Source organism: Pholcus phalangioides, unplaced genomic scaffold (genome assembly GCF_987345545.1).
Source record: "Pholcus phalangioides strain wild (caught in Gottingen) unplaced genomic scaffold, Ppha-v1.0 ptg000017l_1, whole genome shotgun sequence".
Lineage (NCBI taxonomy): Eukaryota > Metazoa > Arthropoda > Arachnida > Araneae > Pholcidae > Pholcus > Pholcus phalangioides.
In genome coordinates this window covers 42,115,663-42,136,609 of record NW_028301610.1, presented here as the reverse complement: position 1 = coordinate 42,136,609, position 20,947 = coordinate 42,115,663, and the positions used below count along the sequence as shown (strand labels likewise).

Sequence of the window (20,947 nt, the reverse complement as noted above, 5' to 3'; positions counted from 1 at the left end):
CTCAAAAAATAAGGATAAAAATTTTGATAACATTAATAAAACTATACAGAGCAGTCATAATTTCCAGGCCATAAGATGCTTTTCCCTCGAAACACCTAAGCCGTTATTCCTGTTTCGAAGTTTTAAGCTTTTGGGGCTACACAAACGGAAATCTTCGCCATAAAATAGGACTTGAGCATTTCAGCGATACCCCCGTACGTGTACCTCTTTGCCATTTCGCGGTCATTTTTCGTATGCAAGTTTAACTTGTCACATATTTTACCTCCTTCAAGTCGACTTCCGCATTATTCTGAGCACGTCTCTTTCTTGAAAGCTTCTTCTTCTTCTTCTGCCTCCTACACTACATCCAGTCTTACTTTTAGGGCTTGAAAAGGAAAGCAAAAATAAAACATCAAACACCATGAATCGACTTAATTTATTCCGTCGCAGCTGTTCCTTTTTGCAAATAGAAGTTGAGAGTTATATAGTATGTGCGCGACGGCTGAAATCTAACGCCGCTGCACAGTACAGCTATTAAACTAAAAAATAAAATTTACTTTTCTAAAACCGTAGCTATATATTCTATATCTTAATGTAACATCATGGAAATGATTGAATAATATCGTGACATCAGTCTCTTTGAACTTACTAGAAGGCCAACCTGTTTGAAATACATCACTTTCTTTGAAAGTTCACTGACTCGATTTTTAATGGCCTTGTTTGTTGCGCCATCTAATAAAAAACGATTTAACTAGTTATTATGAAATGTGGTCTAAGCCCCTAAACATTTGCGTTCCTTAGTAAATTGTTGTCGTTCATTCCAATTGAGATTTTTACCGCGTCAATTTTTTTTACATGAGCAGAGATAGAGAGATCTGTACCATGGAAAATTATTCATTGAAAACTTGTGAAGGAAAGTATAATGTAACTTATGTCAGCCCCTCTATACAGTCATCAATTCCCCATTTTTGGAATCCTCTGCAGGACCGTAGCGTGCCGTCTCAAGGCCCTGGGGCAGATTTTTTTCCTGGGGGCCCCCCTAAAAGATTTATGCTAAGAAAAAGGATGTTTGGGCCCCTATTCGGCTTGGGCCACCGGAGCATTGCCCCGTTTACCCCAGCCTAGTTACGGGCCTGATCCTTTATTATGAAACTAAATTTAGTGGACGCTATCTGTATCTCTGTTTATATCAAAAAATCTTGTGACCAATTAACGACAATAAAACTTGCAACGGAATATACCTAGGAGGCTTAAATAAAATTTAAAAGTATCTATATTGCTATATACTTTTAATAGATGGCGCAGCAAACATCACAAAAAATGGAGTATCGGAATTTTTTTTTACCAAATTTAGATGAAGATTCATAACCACTCTCCTTCTTCCTTCAACCGGATATTTTACAGACTGGGAATTTTCGGTTAAGACTTCCTGAGAAAACGTATATACAGTGTGATTCAAAAAATATAGGCTAAACTTTAAGACAGGCATCTTCAACCTGTTGCTCGTGAGCACCACGGTGCACCCTGAAGCAACCAGAGTTTCCAATACTCGTGTCCGATTTTGTGATCGCGAGCACTTGATCAACGTCCCAATTAAATACCTCGTACAAATTACATTTAAGGATTAAAATCATCCTTATTTCAAGAGCATAAGTATGTCAAACTTGCAGTAAGGGTGCTCTTCTAAGGCAGTGCTTGCGACTAGAAAATGTTTGAATACCTCTGCTTTAAGCGGTGGTAGTACACATCAAACCAAACGTTTATCGTCATAATTTGCCAAGTCGAAAAAAAAACGTAAAGGTGCTACAGTGTGCTTACTGTGAAATTGATGAGCTGAGGTGAAAATACAAGAATAACTTAGGTGTTCAAAACACCTTCAAATAACTTAGGGGACATTTAATGAGCAGTAATTACAAGAATGGCTCAAAACAGTGACTGCCAGGCTGAATCGTTGAACAGTGGAGAGATTGGTGAACACTCTCGAGCAAACCAGGCACGTCGCGCACTTCTCCTGCAGCGGCTGGAGTTCTGGTAATGAGAGAGTTCCTCTTCAGATTCATAGGGAGTGTCATAGACATACATGGTTGTTTTCTTCAACCACAACCCTTTTAAGTTTGCGAGCGGGCACTCTATATATAGACCCTGTAGTGCCTCTACGTTTCATTTCTTACCCAGTAAACTATGACAATAAATGTGTGGTTTGATATCTACTATCATATCTCGTAATAATTCTCCCATCTTTTTTTTTGAATGACCCTGTATAAGAGTAGTATTATAAGCAGCAAGTATGTCATTAAAAAAAAAACTGATGACTCAATAACCGTGTATCGAATTTCATCCTGCTAAAATCTATAAAATACCAGAGAGTTTTGTGCTTATAATAACATATTGATAACAATCTCATATACACAAGCTTCCGAAGAGTTTATTTCCCAACACTAAAATCTCTTTCGGTGCTTAATACTTAGATACACATATATCCATTCATACAAAGTACATGTGTATACTATCAATATATACACATTGTAGTACGACATTCTTGCTTGCTGGATCGAACCGCTTATGTTCAGTCAATACAAACTTTTCTGTTTTTTCCCTGTTAAAACTTAATCTCACACTGAATGCTTCGAGATCTGAAACGTTTTATTTTCTTTGAAAAAAGTACACACACACACACACACACACGAGAAAATATCGCTAATCGATACACCGATTACGTGCTCAGAAGACTTTAAGCAAGTTAAAAGGAAATCGATTTGTACCAACTTCAGTTTAATGCTCCGTTTAAGGATATCCTTCATTACAATCTAAGGGTAAAAGGCTTACTCCATTAATGATAGTTCAACGGATTATATTGTAATACGCGCGTATAGAGATTCTCTTCCACCTTACCCTTCCATTAGATGGATCTTTCAAGCGTGTATACAGTACTTGTCAGTTCACACAGGCGACAACGGAATACTGTATCTATATAAATGTCGTTAACTAAAATTGGAACCCCCAAAACTAATTATTGTAACCCCTGTCGAAAGTTTTCGGAGACAACCGCTCGACGTTAAAAATCGAAAAATCTTCGGTTGCTAATAAATGATAACGGACCGACGTTTGCGCAAACTTTGTGAATGCGGTCGATATTGGAATTATTTTTAAACAAAAAATTATTAAGTTAAAATACTGTATTCTAAAATATATATTTCGGATATTGTGTTAACTTCAGTACTTTTAAATAGAAACGTGACATACTGAAAATTCAATTACATTCAAAATATGTGTTCTACCTATTTTTCTAACTATCAATAATGTCTTAACGCAGGGGCCACAAGAGAAGAAGGGCCTCACAAAAATGAGAACCGGTTGAAATTTACGAGAATTTGCCAGGTAGGGTCTCAGAAAAATCACATGGCCCGGGGCCCATGATGTTTTTAAGACGACCCTGCTAACTATATCTTATGACACAAGATATACAGAAGACTGGATGTTGTGAAGATATTTATTATTTGAGATGTTAATTTTTTAAGGAAGGAAAAAACTCATCTCTGCCTCTACCGGGAGTCGAACCCGGGTCCCTCGATTGCCGGACGAGTGCTCTGACCACTAAGCTACAGAGGAGATAGAGAGTTTCCTTCGCTAGAGCGTATATATGCCGAACGGAACCGTGCAATGTATATTATAATTTGGTCATAATTATATCTTATGACCAAAATTCACTGGACACTCCTTCACTCGAACAAGTGAACTAGCTCAGTATAGCGTTTACAAACCTGTTTGACGCTAGTGGAGGCAAATGTCATCGGGCATCTCTTTACACCTGTTTAACGCTTTAATATCGGTGACGGCAGAAGTTATCGGACACCTCTTTGCTCTAAATGAACTGGCTCAGTATGGCGTCTAATGAACCAGTTTGACGCTATATAATTGAAAGCAAAAGCACTTGATGATCAAACACGGGTTTGTTGTCAATTAAGAAGAATCTACAGAATAATTTTGATGCGTTCAAAAGAAGCATTATTTTATTGCTCATAAATTCAGGCATTTCGTCAGTGATTTTTTAGCAGTGAAACGTGCCTCGATACACTATCAAATGGACAAATCATGAACATAGTTAACAAAATAATCACTGTGGTAGGCCACGAAACTCGTCAGGACTGAAACAGAACTTTGAAATACGTAATGAAAAACTAGTCGCGATACATGTGATCTGGATCTCGTATATAAACCTGGTAAATACCAGGGGAATGGTATTTAATTCGTAATTTTTAATGGTTAATTACTGATTTTATACACTGAAGAGCCAAAAAACTGGTACACCTGCCTAATATCGTGTAGGACCCCGCGAGCCCGCAGAAGTGCCGTAACACGACGTGGCATGGACTCGACTAATGTCAGAAGTAGTGCTGGAGGTAATTGACACCATGAATCCTGCAGGGCTGTCCATAAATCCGTAGGAGTAAGAGGGGGGTGGAGATCTCTGCTGAACAGCACGTTGCAAGGCATCCCAGATATGTTCAATAATGTTCATGTCTGGGGATTTTGGTGGCCAGCGGAAGTGTCTAAAATCAGAAGAGTGTTCCTGGAGCCACTTTGTAGCAATTCTGGACGTGTGGGGTGTCGCATTGACCTGCTGAAATTGTCCAAGTCCGTCGGAATGCACAATGGACATGAATGGGTGCAGGTGATCAGACAGGATGCTTACGTACCTGTCAGAGTCGTATCTAGACGTATCAGGGGTCCCATATCACGCCAACTGCACACGCCCCATACCATCACAGAGCCTCCACCAGCTTCAACAGTCCCCTGTTGACATGTAGGGTCCATGGATTCATGAGGTTGTCTCCATGCCCGTACACGTCCATCAGCTCGAAGCAATTGGAACCGAGACTCGTCAGACCAGGCAACGTGTTTCCAGTCCTCAACAGTCCAATGTCGGTGTTGTCGGGCCCAGGCGAGGCGTAAAGCTTTGTGTCGTGCAGTCATCAAGGGTACACGAGTGGGCCTTCGGCTCCGAAAGCCCATATCGGTGATGTTTCGTTGAATGGTTCGCACGCTGACACTTGTTGATGGCCCAGCATTGAAATCTGCAGCAATTTGCGGAAGGGTTGCACGTCTGTCACGTTTAATGATTCTCGTCAGTTGTCGTTGGTCCCGTTCTTGCATGATCTTTTCCGGCCGCAGCGATGTCGTAGATTTAATTTTTTACCGGATTCCCGATATTCACGGTACACTCGTGAAATGGTCGTACGTGAAAATCTAAATTTCATCGCTACCTCGGAGATGCTATGTCCCATCTCTCGTGCGCCGACTATAACACCACGTTCAAACTCACTTAAATCTCGATAACCTGCCATTGTAGCAGCAGTAACCGATCTAACAGCTATGCCAGACACTTGTTGTGTTATATAGACGTTGCCGACCGCAGCGCCGTACTCTGATTGGTTCCATATCTCTTTATTTGTATACGCATGCCTGAACCGGTTTTTTTGGTTCTTCAGTTTACATGTGATTAGTTTTATTTGAAACATTTTATTTGGATTTAATTATACTAGCTGGAACTCACTGATGATGTGCACGATTGCACTTGCCCATGTATAAAAACTTGTATTTACTGCCAGTAATGACCGCCGATATATATGTAATTTTAATGTTCAATAAATCTACGGTGGCACCAGAGTTCCCACGGGACAATGTGCTGAAACCACCTTGTGTGATGGACCCTGGGTGTCTATCGGTTCTCAGGATATTTAATTCGGTGTGTTGTGTCAATAATAAAATTTGGTGGTGGTAACGTGGGGTTGTATGTAGCTGTTTTTCATAGTTTGGCAATTGATTCGTTGGATTTAATTGATGAACGCGGACATGTATAAAGACATTTGAAACAATAGCATACATTTTGGAACAGACCCCTATCTGGATCAGCTCGTGATGCTCCTATCAAAAAAAAGCTAGGACAATTGCACTATAATTTGAAGACAATCATGTAGAAATACATGACTGGCTGCTCAAAGCACCGGCTTGAGATTCCATTAGAATATCTGTGGGATGAGTTGGTGCATCGGTTGAGTTCTAAGCACATTCGACCAAAATTCTGTACACTGTATACAGTTTTACAAAAAGAATGGGAAAAAATTTTCCCATCACAAGTTCATCCAAACTTGGTGAGGAGCCTTCCTTGAACTGTAAAATCTTCAATGACAGAGAGCAAAATAAAGTGCGACATCTTATTATTTACATGCCTCGTGACAGTAGCAATTGATGCGATTTTTGGCAACGTAACCCTCTAGGGTTCACTCCCCCCCCCCCCCATAAAAACGTATTAAAAAATTTTATTTTAGAAGAAAATACGAATATAAATGGGTGTTTTTAGCATATTTTTAATTTAAACAATACATCAGCACAGCAATTTAATTAATTAGAGTGGATTTTTGAATTAGCTAAAAAAATGGTTAATTGATTATAAAATATACAGCTCATCTTGTTGCTTATGTTATTCATAAACAGATAAAATTTTGCTTAACGAAGAGTCGAGTATTTTTACCTTGAATTTTACTTTTAATCCCCTCAATTTAGTGTGATTTCTATGAATCTGCGAACACATAAAATTTCAGTAGCTCTCAAAAAATGAATAAGGAATCAACTCTTTCTAGATAAAATAACGTATTATATTTACATAGCTATATTTCTAATGAAATGACACTAAAAAAGCTATACTTTTCTAAATTACCAAAAATATTGAGTAAAGAAACTGATATAATGGATTTTTTTACCATGCATTTGCCATGTATATTCAGATACATGCGGTACCGACCTGTGTGTGTGAATTCATGTTATTATTTCTCTTGAGGCCATCGGTCACACTTAGATGCGTACCGCGTTCTCATCTTTGAACAGTGCTTCGTCGAAAATTAAGACTGATTCGTAAAGCAATTAAAATTTCGTAAATAAAATTTACTTTTCATCCTTGGCTAAGGACTAAAAAGTGCTTAATGACTGGACTCTCGTTCGTTAAGGAAGAGGTGATATCTGACTATCATGAGAAGCGCAACATCTTCAGATCTCTCAAAAATAGCACATCGTGCCACGTCCACACATTTCAAAGGCAATTGAGCACGATCTTATGATATTTGAGACGGTGACCATCATGCTCAGCATTCTTGGTCGGGATTATAAAAATCGACAACGTAGTTTCCGAATAAAACTGTGATATTATCTGTCCTCCGAAAATTACATTAACAAGGAATCAACTATTTCTAGATAAAAAGAATATTCAAAGGTTTTTAACAGCTGGCTGATGGGAAAATATATTTAGGAAAGAGAGAAAATTTAACTGCCCTTGTGTGCGAGAAATCGAACCCACGTCAAATGCGAGGACGTGGGCTCGATTCCCCGCAAGAGCAGATGAAGTTTCTCTCTTTCCTAAATATGTCTTCGCATCAGCTAGCTGTTAAAAACCTTCGTATGGATAGCGGAGAATGACATCATCCCCGGAACAAGAGTATTGTACTCACATAGCCGTGTTTTGTATTGAAATGACACTAAAAAAGATCTACTTTCTAAAACCAAGGTTCCCAAACTGTGCCCCGCCAAAGATTTCTTGGTGCTCCGCGAAGACATTCGAAAATGAAAAATTTTTCCAAATATTTTAAAAATTTACATTTATACAAGGTTGAAGGTTTTCCATCCCTAAGAGAGTTGGGTTCTTTTTGAATCAACTAAAGCAAATGTTGTTTTTAACATGATAAAATGTATCAGAGCAAAGATCGGAGGGGATTCGTTTTTGAACAAAACTCGATTTATCCAACCAGCGGGTGAAATTCGCGGATTTATTTTTCCCCGGGTTGAACCCCTGCGTTTTAAGACGGCTCTGCATCATACCATAATCGAATCATGATGAACTTTCACGATTTCAGTCTAGCATACTGGATCATAGTTTTAACGGACTCCATCATATTTTTAGCAGCGCAACAGCCCTATATAGTGTGTAGCTGGAAAAATAGGAATAGACACTCTCTCTCTCTCTCTCTCTCCATATTATTTATCTATAATTTTCGATGATCCATTCACTGTGTTTCCTGGCCTGTAGCTCCTAGAAATGTCCATTATAAGCGCATTACTTTGGCTTAGAAAAATGTTCAGTGTGATGACCTGCTTTCAATAGTTACCCTATGAGTTATTGGCTCTCGAAAACCACACGATAAAGTGTGCGTTGCACTGTCCATATACAATCCCCACTGTATTCCTCATTCAGCTGGGTGGTAATACGTTTTAAATATCTGACCTCGATAACAACATCCAATCCAGTTGAATAGGCTCCGAAAGCGATCACACTATATCATCCATATCACCCAAGGCTAACTATGCTGCTCTGTGGCTTTCCCACTCGTTCTATCTACTCTCGCTACTGTAACACGTGAAGAGCCCAGTTCTACCATACTAATTAGTAACTAAAACATGTGGACATCACATGCTGTACTCTCGTCGTGAGGATACAGGTTCGAACCCATTCGCTCCGTGACTCAAAAAGTTTGGGAAACACTGTGCTAAAATACCAAAAAAAATTGCCGAAAGGAATACTATGTTTCCCGAAAATAAGTCCACGGTCTTATATTAATTTTTGCTTCAAAAAAATTCACTAGGGCTTATTTTCGGGGTAAGGATTATATTAGGAGTATTCTGAAAAATATCACGCTAAGGCATATTTTTTGGCAGAATCATCTTTTCAAAAACATTTTTGTATGATGGTTACACAAAAATCAACAAAAAATTGCAAACGCTACACTTCATAAACCGTTTCTTTTGGGTGCCTTTGTTTAAAGTAAACAAGCAGTTCAATTCACCTAAGTTTCAGAACCAATCGAGGCAATGCGTTCGTTCAGTCCTCAGCGTTGAACAGTGCCGATTGTTTACTTATGACAACTGCATTCATTGGGTAGCCGAAATACGTCATATATTGCTTTTTTATATTTATTGTTAGAAACGCTGTGGCAGTAAATACCTACGAAGGTTTTTAACAACTGGCTGTTGCGAAGATATATTTCGGAAAGAGAGAAAATTCAACTGCCCCTGCGAGGAATCGAACCGACGTTCTTTCACTTTCCGGGTGAACGCCCTAGACCACTAGACAACAGAGGTACCGAATCTCTCAATCTTTCCTTGGAGCTCGTGTACACTGATAGGGACCGTACATGGACGGCCGGACCAGACTCAGGCCAAGCTCACAACTGCTGACGCTGCCACCAGATGGCGACTTATACAAGGAGGACGTCACTCTCCGCGGAGAGTGACGTCATCCTTGTACAGTAAATACCTGTTTACAAGCGAGAATCGGGATGAATCCGTAATCTAATGAAGCTCCGAAGAAAAAATCTTCAACAGTGCTCAAGAGTAAATTAGACTGGGTGGTTTCAACTGCCTTGGCGGAATGGGGTGCTCCGCCCTTCTGTCATACAATTCTTGATCGATCAAACTTTTGATTACGTCTTTTGCGATAGGATTTTATACAACTTTCTATAATTGTTTACTATTGGTGCCTGTTTCACTTTGACTTGCACTTGATTTATTTGATTCTCCGATTTACATAATTTTAATTACGATATATGTAATCTTTGACATATCAATAAATTTTGGTTTGGCCGGAGATGTCCGGGTCACCCTGAGGACCGAAGGGCTTACGCTGCTGCTTCTTCCGGCAGAGCCTGGGTGTCTCACGGTTTCTCCAGCATTTTTCTTTGATAAAAGTTCAAGTCTCAAATTTATCCGTTTACGTAGGCGTTCACCTCTCGTTCAAGGATGCCTATTTGGGTATTAGCGAAAATTTAATTATAGTTTATATTATAATTTATTTCAAGTACAATAAAGCCCCTCTTGACGGACGAGGCCAAGATTAGATGCGGTCGCCCTTCTTTTCCGGCCAAATCATAATTTCCCCCGTATAATAAAAGCATGCATTTCAAATCCCTGCTTAACGGTCACCACTGTTTCACGGGCGCATTTTTTTGTCCCGCCGGTGCCCGCAAAAAAAGAGGTTTTACTGTATTAATTTAAATGAAATCATTCATTTATATTTTTGTTTAATAATAAATAATAATAAAGCCATCATTTTATATGGATCAATACATCCGTCGTGTGTTGCAACGACGTACTAAATGCGTCCGATTGGCGATTTTGACGACGGTTTCGGGGAAAGGCTTATATTAGGGGAATCCTGAAAAATCATGCTAGGGTATTATTTCCAGGGAAACACGATAGGATTATTGTTTTTTTTTCATGACCATGTAATCGCCATTTATATTCAAATATATACGGGACCATAGAGCGTAAAGGTATCTTTTGAATCAGTAGTGAGTATGCGTTCATGTCTGCATCATGTGCAGTGAGTGTTTCACCTTTTCACCATCGTTCCATCTACACTGCTCAAAACAAATAGGGGAGCAAGCAAAAAAGTGAAGAAAACCGTGCGAGACAGCCACGTATTGGCATACAATGGATAGTACACGCGTATCAATGCGCAATACAGAAAAAAGACGTAAAAAAATTTGGAATTAAGCTTTAATTCTTTGAAAATATGGAAAAAACATGAAAATATGATTTAGGGCAACAATTTGGTTACATGTAAACGATAAAAAAAAAGTACTGTTTAGACATGATGCATGAGTTTTAATAGGGGGTGTGGTCTCCTCGAACAGCTAAGACTGCTGCACACCTGTTCGCCATGGATGCGATGAGGTTATCGATCAGACTTTGAGGAATGCTGTTCCACTCCTCAAGAAGTGCAATCTGCAAGTCTCGGACAGTAACAGGCGGCCTTGGTCGCGCAGCAATGCGTCGTCCGAGCATGTCCCAAACATGCTCGATTGGATTCAGGTCAGGAGAGCACGCTGGCCATTCCATACGCTGTATTGTTTCAGCTTCAAGCATGTTCTCCACCAGACGAGCTCTATGCGGTCGGGCATTATCATCCTGGAAAACAAAGGAATCTCCAATGGCTCCAGCGTAAGGGATGACATGAGATCTCGTACAGTATCTCGTACAGATCTCTGACAGTATCTCGTCTGCATACCTTCGGGCCGTCAAAGTGCCATTCCGAATGATATGCAGGTCCGTACGTCCGCCTATGCTGATTCCACCCCATACCATCCAACCAGCTCGTCTGTATTGTGACCTTTCACGAACGAATGCGGGGTTATTTCGAGTGCCCCTGTCCCTCCATACCAGAACACGTCGGGTGTCACACTCCAGACTGAATCGGGACTCGTCTGTAAACAGCACTTGGCTCCAATCATGTTGCTCCCAATCTCGATGTTCAGCAGCCCATCTTCTTCGGGCCGCACGGTGGCGTGGGGTCAACGGAATGCAGACCATTGGCCTACGTGCATAGAGCCCTCCCTCATGAAGCCGATTACGTACTGTTTGGCTGGACACCCTTCGTCCTGTTGCCAAGAGCAACCGTCTTTGCAGCTGCGTAGCATTCTCTGTTCTGTTTCGACGGGCTGTTAACCGTGTATACCGGTCATCAGTTGCTGTAGTGGCGCGTGGCCGACCTTGCCCTGGTCGACGTCTAACATTTCCTGTTTCTTGGAATCGATTCCACAGCCTTGCAACAACACTTCTGGCGACTCCAACAGCGTCCGCGACACTACTTTGTGTTTGCCCGGATTCCAGTCTGCCTATAACACGCCATGCCATGGATTCCGGTAAATCACGTTGTTGAGACATCCTCAAGTCACCTTGTCTCAAAATAAAATACTGTGCAATCGAATTTCACAGTTACGGCAGTAAAACAGACGTTTCTGCAACATCCCGATTTCTGCCCTTATCTCCTTTTTCTGGTTTTTGACGTCATGAACTTTGATTTGCATTTGAAGTTTTCTTCTTCCGTTTCCTGCTAGGCTTTAAATTATGGATGATTCATTTTATGTTACTTATCGGTATACATCTTTGCGTAATTTTGTTAAAACCATGTGCTCCCCTAATTGTTTTGAGCAGTGTATTTCTAGTATTTTTAAATGAAAAAATATCGGAAACTAGCCAGGCATCATTTGAGATATATATATTCCATACCGTATTCATAATGTAAAATTTCCATAATAGTATTCTTCGTAAATACCCCTTTTCTATATCTTTTAAAAAATAACGCCACACACAAGTATGTACATTCTCAAAAAATAGTTTTCCCTTTCAACTCTTCACGAAATGTTCATCGACATCCTAGGCAATACAGATGGTGGCCATTCACTTCTCAATATTCAAACCACATCCCAACTATTCGCGATTATTCTCTAAAGAAATTTCAGGTTTCTTTTCCCATCCCAAGGAAAATAGAAACTCCTCCATCTTAAAAAAAATGGAGAAATAAGGAAAAGAACCCTTATATGTAATTTTTTTTTTTTTGAGCCCGAAAAGTGGGCCCTTGAGGCTTATCGTGTTCCTTTGCCGAAAAAGGTTTTCCATCCCTTTAAACCAGTTTTTGGTAAAGTTCTATACTTTTTATTCTTTTTTCCTTTGGTCTCCGTATATAGAAGGACTTCTCTCGCCCAAGAACTTTTTCCAGGCACTTTGACAGTGAAGATGCTTTTCCAAAAATTTTTCCTGGATCCGGGAAACGAATTTTTTTTTTTTTATTATTATTGTCTTCCCTTTTGTACATTGCCTAAAGGGAATATAAGGTTTCTCTCACGTATTTGTTAACTACAAGAATGTCTTGAATTATCCTGTGAAGGAATTCCGCTAATGTTTCCGTTTCGTTCATTAACTTTGGTACTAACCTCTGACTTTATCTTCTTAGAAAGAGACGGATTTAGACGTTGGTATGTAGTGCATGCTTCCTTTTTTTTTCAGTGATGCAGCCGACGCCGCTTATTAAAATCACGGATAATGTTATCACTCGGGTATTGTTATTATATCTCTTCGTTGGGTCAGAGCGGCGGGCCATGTTCGGATTAGGAGGAGAGGTATTGCTATCACTTTTCCAAATAACGGAACGGAGCGATATCATAACATGGGAAAAAATTCGTTTATAGTTATCAGGTCTAGCGCCTTCTGAAGCTAAGGCATTATATGATAATGCATTATATGATAATGCATTATATGATAATGCATTATATGATATGATTATCATTGATAATTAATCATTTTTGTTGCACCACGGTCATGTTCTGCACACGAGGACTAATTAGACCGGGATACACCAATTTATTATAGATTCCGAATGGCAGTGTTAGACATTTTTCCATTTTTCACATTCACCGAGAGGTTTTTGCGCTGAGCCCCTCGGTGTAGGACTCCCTGCAATACCAATCTTTTTCTGCGCTGAAGCTAAGGTTTTACCAAACTTATATTTTCCCCTGTAAGTTATCGTTATCGGACTGCAAGATTTTTTTTTTATTGCACAGAACACGTAACAAAATGCAAAATAAAGACCGATAACAAAACAAAAGAAAATGCACAAAAAATAAACAAAATTAAATAGAAATGGACATGTAAATACACCCACTCTGTGACCTTCAAGGGACTTTTCATCCTTCCACACAGAAAGTCAGTAATAATTTGTAATAAAAAATTTCTATTTCTGATAAAGAAACCTGTCATAACATTCTATTTGCATATACAGTATACGTATGCACACACAATAAATTTTATATGTCACAAGAAGAATTCATGAAAAATTATATACTGCTCATAGCATAATCTCTTCACACTTTGATAATTAATAATCATACAAATTACGAAGTATAGATGACCGAATACCAAGCAAAGATAATTGGAAAGAAGAGTCACATTCCTCTGTGGGGAATTGAACCACCGACCTTGTATTTCCCGGGTGCGTGCTCTACCATTAAGCTACAGAGGACAGATTTTTCCTTTCCTATGATCACTGTGTTCCTTTTGGGCTGAACGGGACTGTGCAATAGACGGCCTCCTAACTCAGCCACAGCTCGTTACGAAATTAGCCTCCAGATGGCGACATAAAACGAAACGATGAACCTCTCCGCTAATTATACGAAGTGCAGATACTTTTTTCCCTCGACGGTCCCAGTTTCTTCTGTTTTTGTTTTTGTTTTTTTTGACTGTCCCGACCTTTTTGTGAAAATGTCCCGGTTTTTCACGTATTTTCAATGAACCCAACTTCACATTTTATCCTTCAAATCAGTGATTACAATTATCTTTCCACCTCAGAAATTACATTACGATAATTACGACTACAAAATCTTGCACATTTCGTCATGTTTTTTTTAATGCACTTCAATTCGAAGTGGCGCTTCATTTCCAGCGATTGGCGACTTTTCTGTGATTTTATAACCATTTGGCGAGTTTGGAGTTACAGAGCATTTAAGCGGCCCGGACACATTTCCTGGGCACGTGAAGGATCCGTGAAACATTTACAGATCACTAAAGTGACTGTGTAGGGGACTTATCAATAGGGAGAATGTTAGTTCAGGTGCCCAATAACTATCGGAAGGTTTTTTCCAATTTTGGCGCACCGAATGAGATGCCATTAAGAATATTTATATCTTCATAAAGGGTGGTTGATGACGTAAGCATTATTCAACCCCTCACGTCATCAAAAGTCAGCAAATCGGAAACCCCCTCCCGCCCCCCCCCCATCAATGCTGACGTAATACTTGAATGACAACCAACCCGATTTTTTTATAAAGCTTTCCCGTTTTTTCAAGGAAGCTTTCTTGAATCTTTATATATTTACTGAAAAATCAAAGATTTTTTTCATAACTTATTATTATATGTATATAACTTATATATATATATATATATTATCGTGAAATACCTTTTGACCCTTCATTCTACCGTGTTGACCTCAAACAACACACATGAGTGTTTCTTACATTTTTCAAATAAAGGAATTGTATATTTTGAGCTCGTTTTGGCATTGATGCTTCTAACCAACTTCTGAACCGTTGATTTTTACATGTTCATGAAAAGTTTTTATACTTGCCAGTAGAATTCAAATTTAGGTACACGATTCCCTATTTCTTGACAAACCAAGACAACGATTTTTGATTCTTTCATTTTGGAGGGAAATACCAAGTATTGAGGAGACATATTGCTGTGCGTTCTTCGACAATGATAGAAACGTAAATTAGCAAACAATAAATGACATTTTTATACCATTCAAAAATCCATGTAAATTATTAAAAAAAACATTGTGTTGCGTAAAATGCAACATTGACAATAAAAATCATATTGACAATAAATTTTTTTGTCATGTAATAGCATTTGAGGTAGCACTCATTATCTTAATATAACCCCTCAAAATTTTTCTCCCCTGGATATATTTGCCACATATTTATACATTGCTTGCCAGTTAAAAGGCTAACAAAAACTGCTGATATTCAGTTTCAAATTGAATTCGATAGGAGTTTAAGAAAAGACAAGACTAGAATTTATTGTCTCCACTGTGAACAGCAGTTTTGGTATTCGGGAAGTGTCGCCTTGCCCCAACACCAGGGGCGTAGCCAGAAATTTCGTCCGGGGGGGACCGAAGTGATAGAACAATAGATTTGGCCATCGTTTTCCCTTTTTTCGTTCATTTTCTCACATTTCGGGGGGGATCAGACCCCCAAGCCCCCCCCCCCCGCTACGCCCTTGGCCAACACACCATTGCGAAACCCACTCTTAGATATTTCCTACACTTTCTAAAAGAGACAAGATCGAAAGTAGTTTCGAAATCAGTTATATTCGAATTAGTTATAACTAACCTAACATAACTGTTTTTCTACAAAAACGATAAGAGATACAAATGAAGAAAATCTAAGTGCGGGAAATAAATAAAAATATATATCTATCCCATGTTATGCATTTGAAAACATGGGTGATATACAAGTCAGTAAATATTTGAGAGTTCAGTGATTCACGACATAATATACGTCTTGAATAAAGATTGACTGACACATGCTGGAAACGACATGGGGTTTTATTGGAACCTTAAAAAACAGTAACAAAAATGCCATCAACAATGCATCTGTTAGCAAATATCAGTTAATATATTAATTAAATATAGGTTAAAAATCTGTTCAGTGCCATCAGTTGGCCATTTTTGTAACTATTTTTTTTAAGGTTTCAGTAAAGCCCCATGTCGTTTTCAGCATGTGTGTCAATTTTTCATCCCTCTCTACAATATATACATTATTCCATGAATTATTAAACTTTCAAATGCTAACTTACTTTTGGATCATTTTTCATTTCATTTCATACCGTGCACCGCCAAGGCTCTATCGACCATTGTCAATTTTAGCCATTGCCCCGGATGAGGGGGCGTTGCGGTGTCGGGTACTTTATTATGCATTAAAATACTGTACATAAATATACACATTATTATAAAAAGGTATGTATACAAATTTTAAAAATTTCTATCATATTATATACAAAATTTATATCGATGAGCTCTTATAATGTCTTTGTAGCTCTAGTGAACCCTTTGTTGCCACTCTGTGGAAAGGTGCCAGGTCCTGAACCACGTCTTCCCTCCTTGGCTTGTTGGCTAGGGTGAGCCATCCGCTGTGGCCAGGCCATGTCCTAGACTACGTCTTCCTTCCTTGGCTTGTTGGCTCGGGTGAGCCCTTCCCCGTGGCCAGGTCCTGGTCCTGGATCACGTCTTCGCTTTTTGACTCGCGTGAGCCCTCCGCCGTGGCCGGGCCAGGTCCTCGACAGACCTCCTAGTCTTGTTAACTCGATTTTACTGTATTAACCCTTTCAGACCTTGGTGTGAGAAATGTGTGAGTAGCTTTTCTCACTGTAGAATTTTTTTTTTCTTTTGATCTCAGGGAGTTCAGTCCTGACTTAAAGGATTGTGTAAGATTTGAGAAATATGGTGAATATGAACTTTGGGGCTTTCATCAGAGGGCAGCACTTAAAGTTAAACTTTCAGGTAGTTTTTAAGATGGTTTCCAGGAGAAAGTGCCTCTGGGAAAAGTGTGATTTATCACAAAAAATTTAGCAATAAAATTCTGGAAAATTGTATATGAAAATGAACACACATTGTTGTATCATCATCTTGGGTGAAAATTTTTGAATGAACTCAAATTTCTTCACAAAAAAAATATTTAAAACATTGAAAATTTGAATTAAAAAAAATTTTAAAAATAAAGATTTTTGATGTGTTTATGAGTTTAATGCATTTTTTGAATATCAAAAATGCAAAAATATTTTGGGAATTCCTAAATATGAATGCTCGGGTCTGAAAGGATTAAAATCTCATGTCGTCATTAATCTTTTACACCGACGAATCTGCTTATAATTGGGGTTGTGATATATGATTGTGGGTTTGTTTAAGCATTTTGGATGACTTCAGTGGTTGGACTGTATTCTAAACTTCCGTTTAAATTCACACATTGGGGCTTAGTTAATTCAAATACAACATCTCGAAGCATGTAAATGCATCCGCGTAAACTTTTACACTGTAGAGGGTAAAGAACGAAGCTTTCACTTGGAAAACTTCTCGATCATAGACTCGAGAATTCTGGCTACATCATAACTGGAATTATTCCATCGACGAAGAGAAACTCCTTTTCCTTGGAGGTTAATATTCAGTGGCTTAACTATGCACTTAAGAGATTCTGGCGGGTTAATGAGAAAGCCGCATATACGACGTGCTTAATCGTGGTGTTCCTTCTAGACAATCTTCTTAAAGGATTAGCGGTGAAATGTTTAATGGAAAACACAGGCTTGTTTCTTTTACGACCAAAGCTGAACCAAATAAATTATATTGCGGCTTTAATTTAAAAACCATTAAAAAACTGCTTATTTTTCAATGTAGGTGCTCTTTCCTGTCTACTACTAACCTATACTTAGTGAGGTTGTTATGATTTTCAAAAATGGTTCTTTGAGAAAGTTTACCGTGTTTCGCTATAAAAGATAATTAGAGTTTTTTTTTTCAAAGAATTAACGGAAGAAACATTTCATGAGCTCTTTGAAAAATACTCGTCGTTTGAAGTTATTTCTACGTAAATTATATCAAGTTTAACAATGCAAAGGAAAATAACAGCTGAACATTTTGTTAGAGTCTGAAACTAAATAATAGATTTATTAATTGGTGCATTAGTCTTTACTATTGTCACGTTCATAAAAATACTTTATATTATATGTAAAAGCATAAAAAAACGTTATCATTGCTGATCAAGATACAAGCCTTCACAGTTTAGGACCTCTATTTCGAGGCGCAAATGCGAGTAGACTTTATAGTTCAAAGAAAATTGGACTGCGTCGCTGTGAAATTACTGTAAAAGCACATCGTCAATCTATAAATCAAACTTACATCACATCAAATTTGACTGTCGGAATTGGTTTTTAGAAATCCGAGTATTTTTAACCCCTGGAACTAAAATGACGAGTCCAGCTCACCATGAACTTGTCTGGCTGGGTGATGATTAATCAGAGAATCAGTCAGTGAATCAGTGAGTCAGAACATGTTATTTTATATGTATGGATTCCCTTGTTAAATGGTCGAAAATTGTTTTATTTCGCCTCGAAGAAGCTTACAAACTACTGTACTTGATATAAAAATACGTCCAAAGTGAGATTTAAATTCATTAAAAAAAAGTTGTTCTGAAAAATGCTCAATGATTGATCCATATCAGTCTAAATCTATATATATACAATTGATTTTCTGTGTGTGTGTGTGTTCTCTATACAAATCTACCATTTTAGATCGATCGTCACCGAATTTTGCATATACACCAAATGGGACCCGACTTGAACGATAGGTTACTTTAAAATTTCGTCAGAGAAGGGCAAGTGCCCCAAATGGACAAAAAACTGTTGGGCAACAATGGTTTTTGGGCCCCAACAATCACTTTCCGAACTTTTACTTTGGTTACCGTGGTTCCCTAGCAATGCGTTTCAGACGTGTATATGCCTTTACAATGGTTTATCACTTCTCTAATCCTATATATGTATAATAGTTTATGCCTTTACAATGGTTTATCACTTCTCTAATCCTATATATGTATAATAGTTTATGCCTTTATAATGGTTTGCCACATTTTCAATACTCCCAGTAATGAGGCTTTTTGAATAGACATCATAATCATCATCAGCATTGCTTTGAGGGTCAGGAAAAGGGTGATCCTCATAAAAATCAGTGTTGAAATTGCCGATTTTAATGTAGAAATGCGGAAATTTGGTGGGGTTTTCTGTCACATTAATAATTTTAGAAATTGTATTGGATTCTCGATTTTTGAATAATTGAGTTTGCTTAGAGATATACGCGAAGCCCAGGAGATTAAATATGAAGTAATTACCCGGATCTACTTTTGAGTTGGATATCCATGCAATAACATTGATTTCAACTTTTCATTTATATCTTCTCAAGCATGAAAATTAATGTCTCGTATTGTCTTTTAATATTCAACTGCATAAATTCATATAGTTTAGGTTGTTTTAAAATTAATTATGAGCCCGTAAAAAGTACATCGAAAAAATTCCACAGCTTTAATTAAGCATTTTTTGAAGTAGAAACAGGCAGAAATGGATAACTTGAAGTTCAGAGAGGGAATCGAAATACCTAGCACCATAGGGGGTGATAGAGTTGGAAGTCTAGGGGGGGGGGGCACGGTCATTATTGCTGGGGGGCACGATGATGATCCCAATTCATATATACAAATATACATTAGATCAGTCGACTCTACCTTTGGCGATTGGGGGGGGGGGGGCAATGCCACCCCACGCCCCCCCCCCATATCTCCGTCCATGCCTAGCACCCTTTAAAAAAAGAAAAATATATATATATTTTTTTTACGTTTCTTTTTAAATCTAGATTTGTTTCTTCCATGCGTCGCGCAGGAAGTCGCCATATTGGGGAACTTAGACACGGTTTGCATGCCCCTCAAAGAAAGAAGGAGATATCACGTGATCCAAAAAGCCTCATTGAAGAAAACCCGGGCAACGCCGGGTATTATAGCTAGTAATTAATAAAAATAATTCAAATTTCTTTCAACACACAAAATAATTATTTTCGATGAGAAATGTCATGTTATAGAGTTTTGGTAATTTTTTTTTACAAATTTCTTCAACCTATTATATAAAATAACTGAAATCTGAATAACTGAGTTCTCAAAGACGTTTTTTATTCTATTTTAGGTCGTATGTCATCTTACAAGAAAATGTTTAGACAAGAATGCAACTGAGGAAGACATAACTGTCCAAACAAATAACGTTATCCAGTTAGAATTGCAAGAAGGTGACTGGATTGTGTGAGTAAAATATGATTTGATGCACGTCGATTTGGTGATTTAATATAAAGTATACTTTTCTTCCAACTATATTGCTGTGAGAATTTGATTTCAATGTTCCAACACATAAGATAAAGAAGAAAATCAATACGAAATTTTGAAATTCTAATCTCCCTAGACGACAAATATCTAACACGAAGTTTAACTATAAGTTTTATCAAAGAGTTTTATTTACTTATATATACTGCCGTTTCCTGGTTGGAATTTTACGCCATCGGCGTAAATCCGTTTCTCTTTTTTGTTGTGTTTGGCGCCTTGAGGTTAAAAAAGTAGTTTTTTTCGGTTGCAAAAAATTTTACTTACGAGCCCCGAAGCGTTTGGGTATACCGGAAAGAGACGCATCAGCCGCCATTTCGTTTAGCGTAACTAGCTGCAATTTGTGACATAAGCTTTCAATGATGTTGCGTTTCGTTATTTTTTTGTCGCTTTATCATTTTGCATTGCGTTATATTTTTTTAACAAGAAAAAAAGTTTATGGTCTATGTAGGAAAGTTTTGCGACGTAAGATAACAGACTGAGAGTGATAGCTTTTGTTTTGACGAGAACTTCAGCTTTTATAACACATTAGAGCATCGATAACTCGACATACGGATAACTCGACTACCCTGATAACTCGACATTTCTTATTCTCACGGTTGATACGAAACTCAATGGGGGAAAAACCTCTCTAACTCGACACAAGATGACTAAACCCCCGTTTAAGTCGACTTCGATTTGTGCTGTGTTGTCGC

General features: G+C 38.3%; 1 protein-coding gene across 4 annotated transcripts in view; it reads left to right on the top strand.

Moving 5' to 3' along the window:
* Nucleotides 1-20,947, top strand: part of LOC149073476 (uncharacterized) — a 359,737-nt gene that overhangs the window by 313,411 nt on the left and 25,379 nt on the right. For all 4 annotated transcript variants that reach the window (XM_089246417.1, XM_089246414.1, XM_089246415.1 and 1 more), the window contains exon 2: nt 20,065-20,177. In XM_089246417.1, the coding sequence (XP_089102543.1) occupies nt 20,065-20,177 (113 nt within the window). The remainder of the gene's footprint in view (nt 1-20,064; nt 20,178-20,947) is intronic.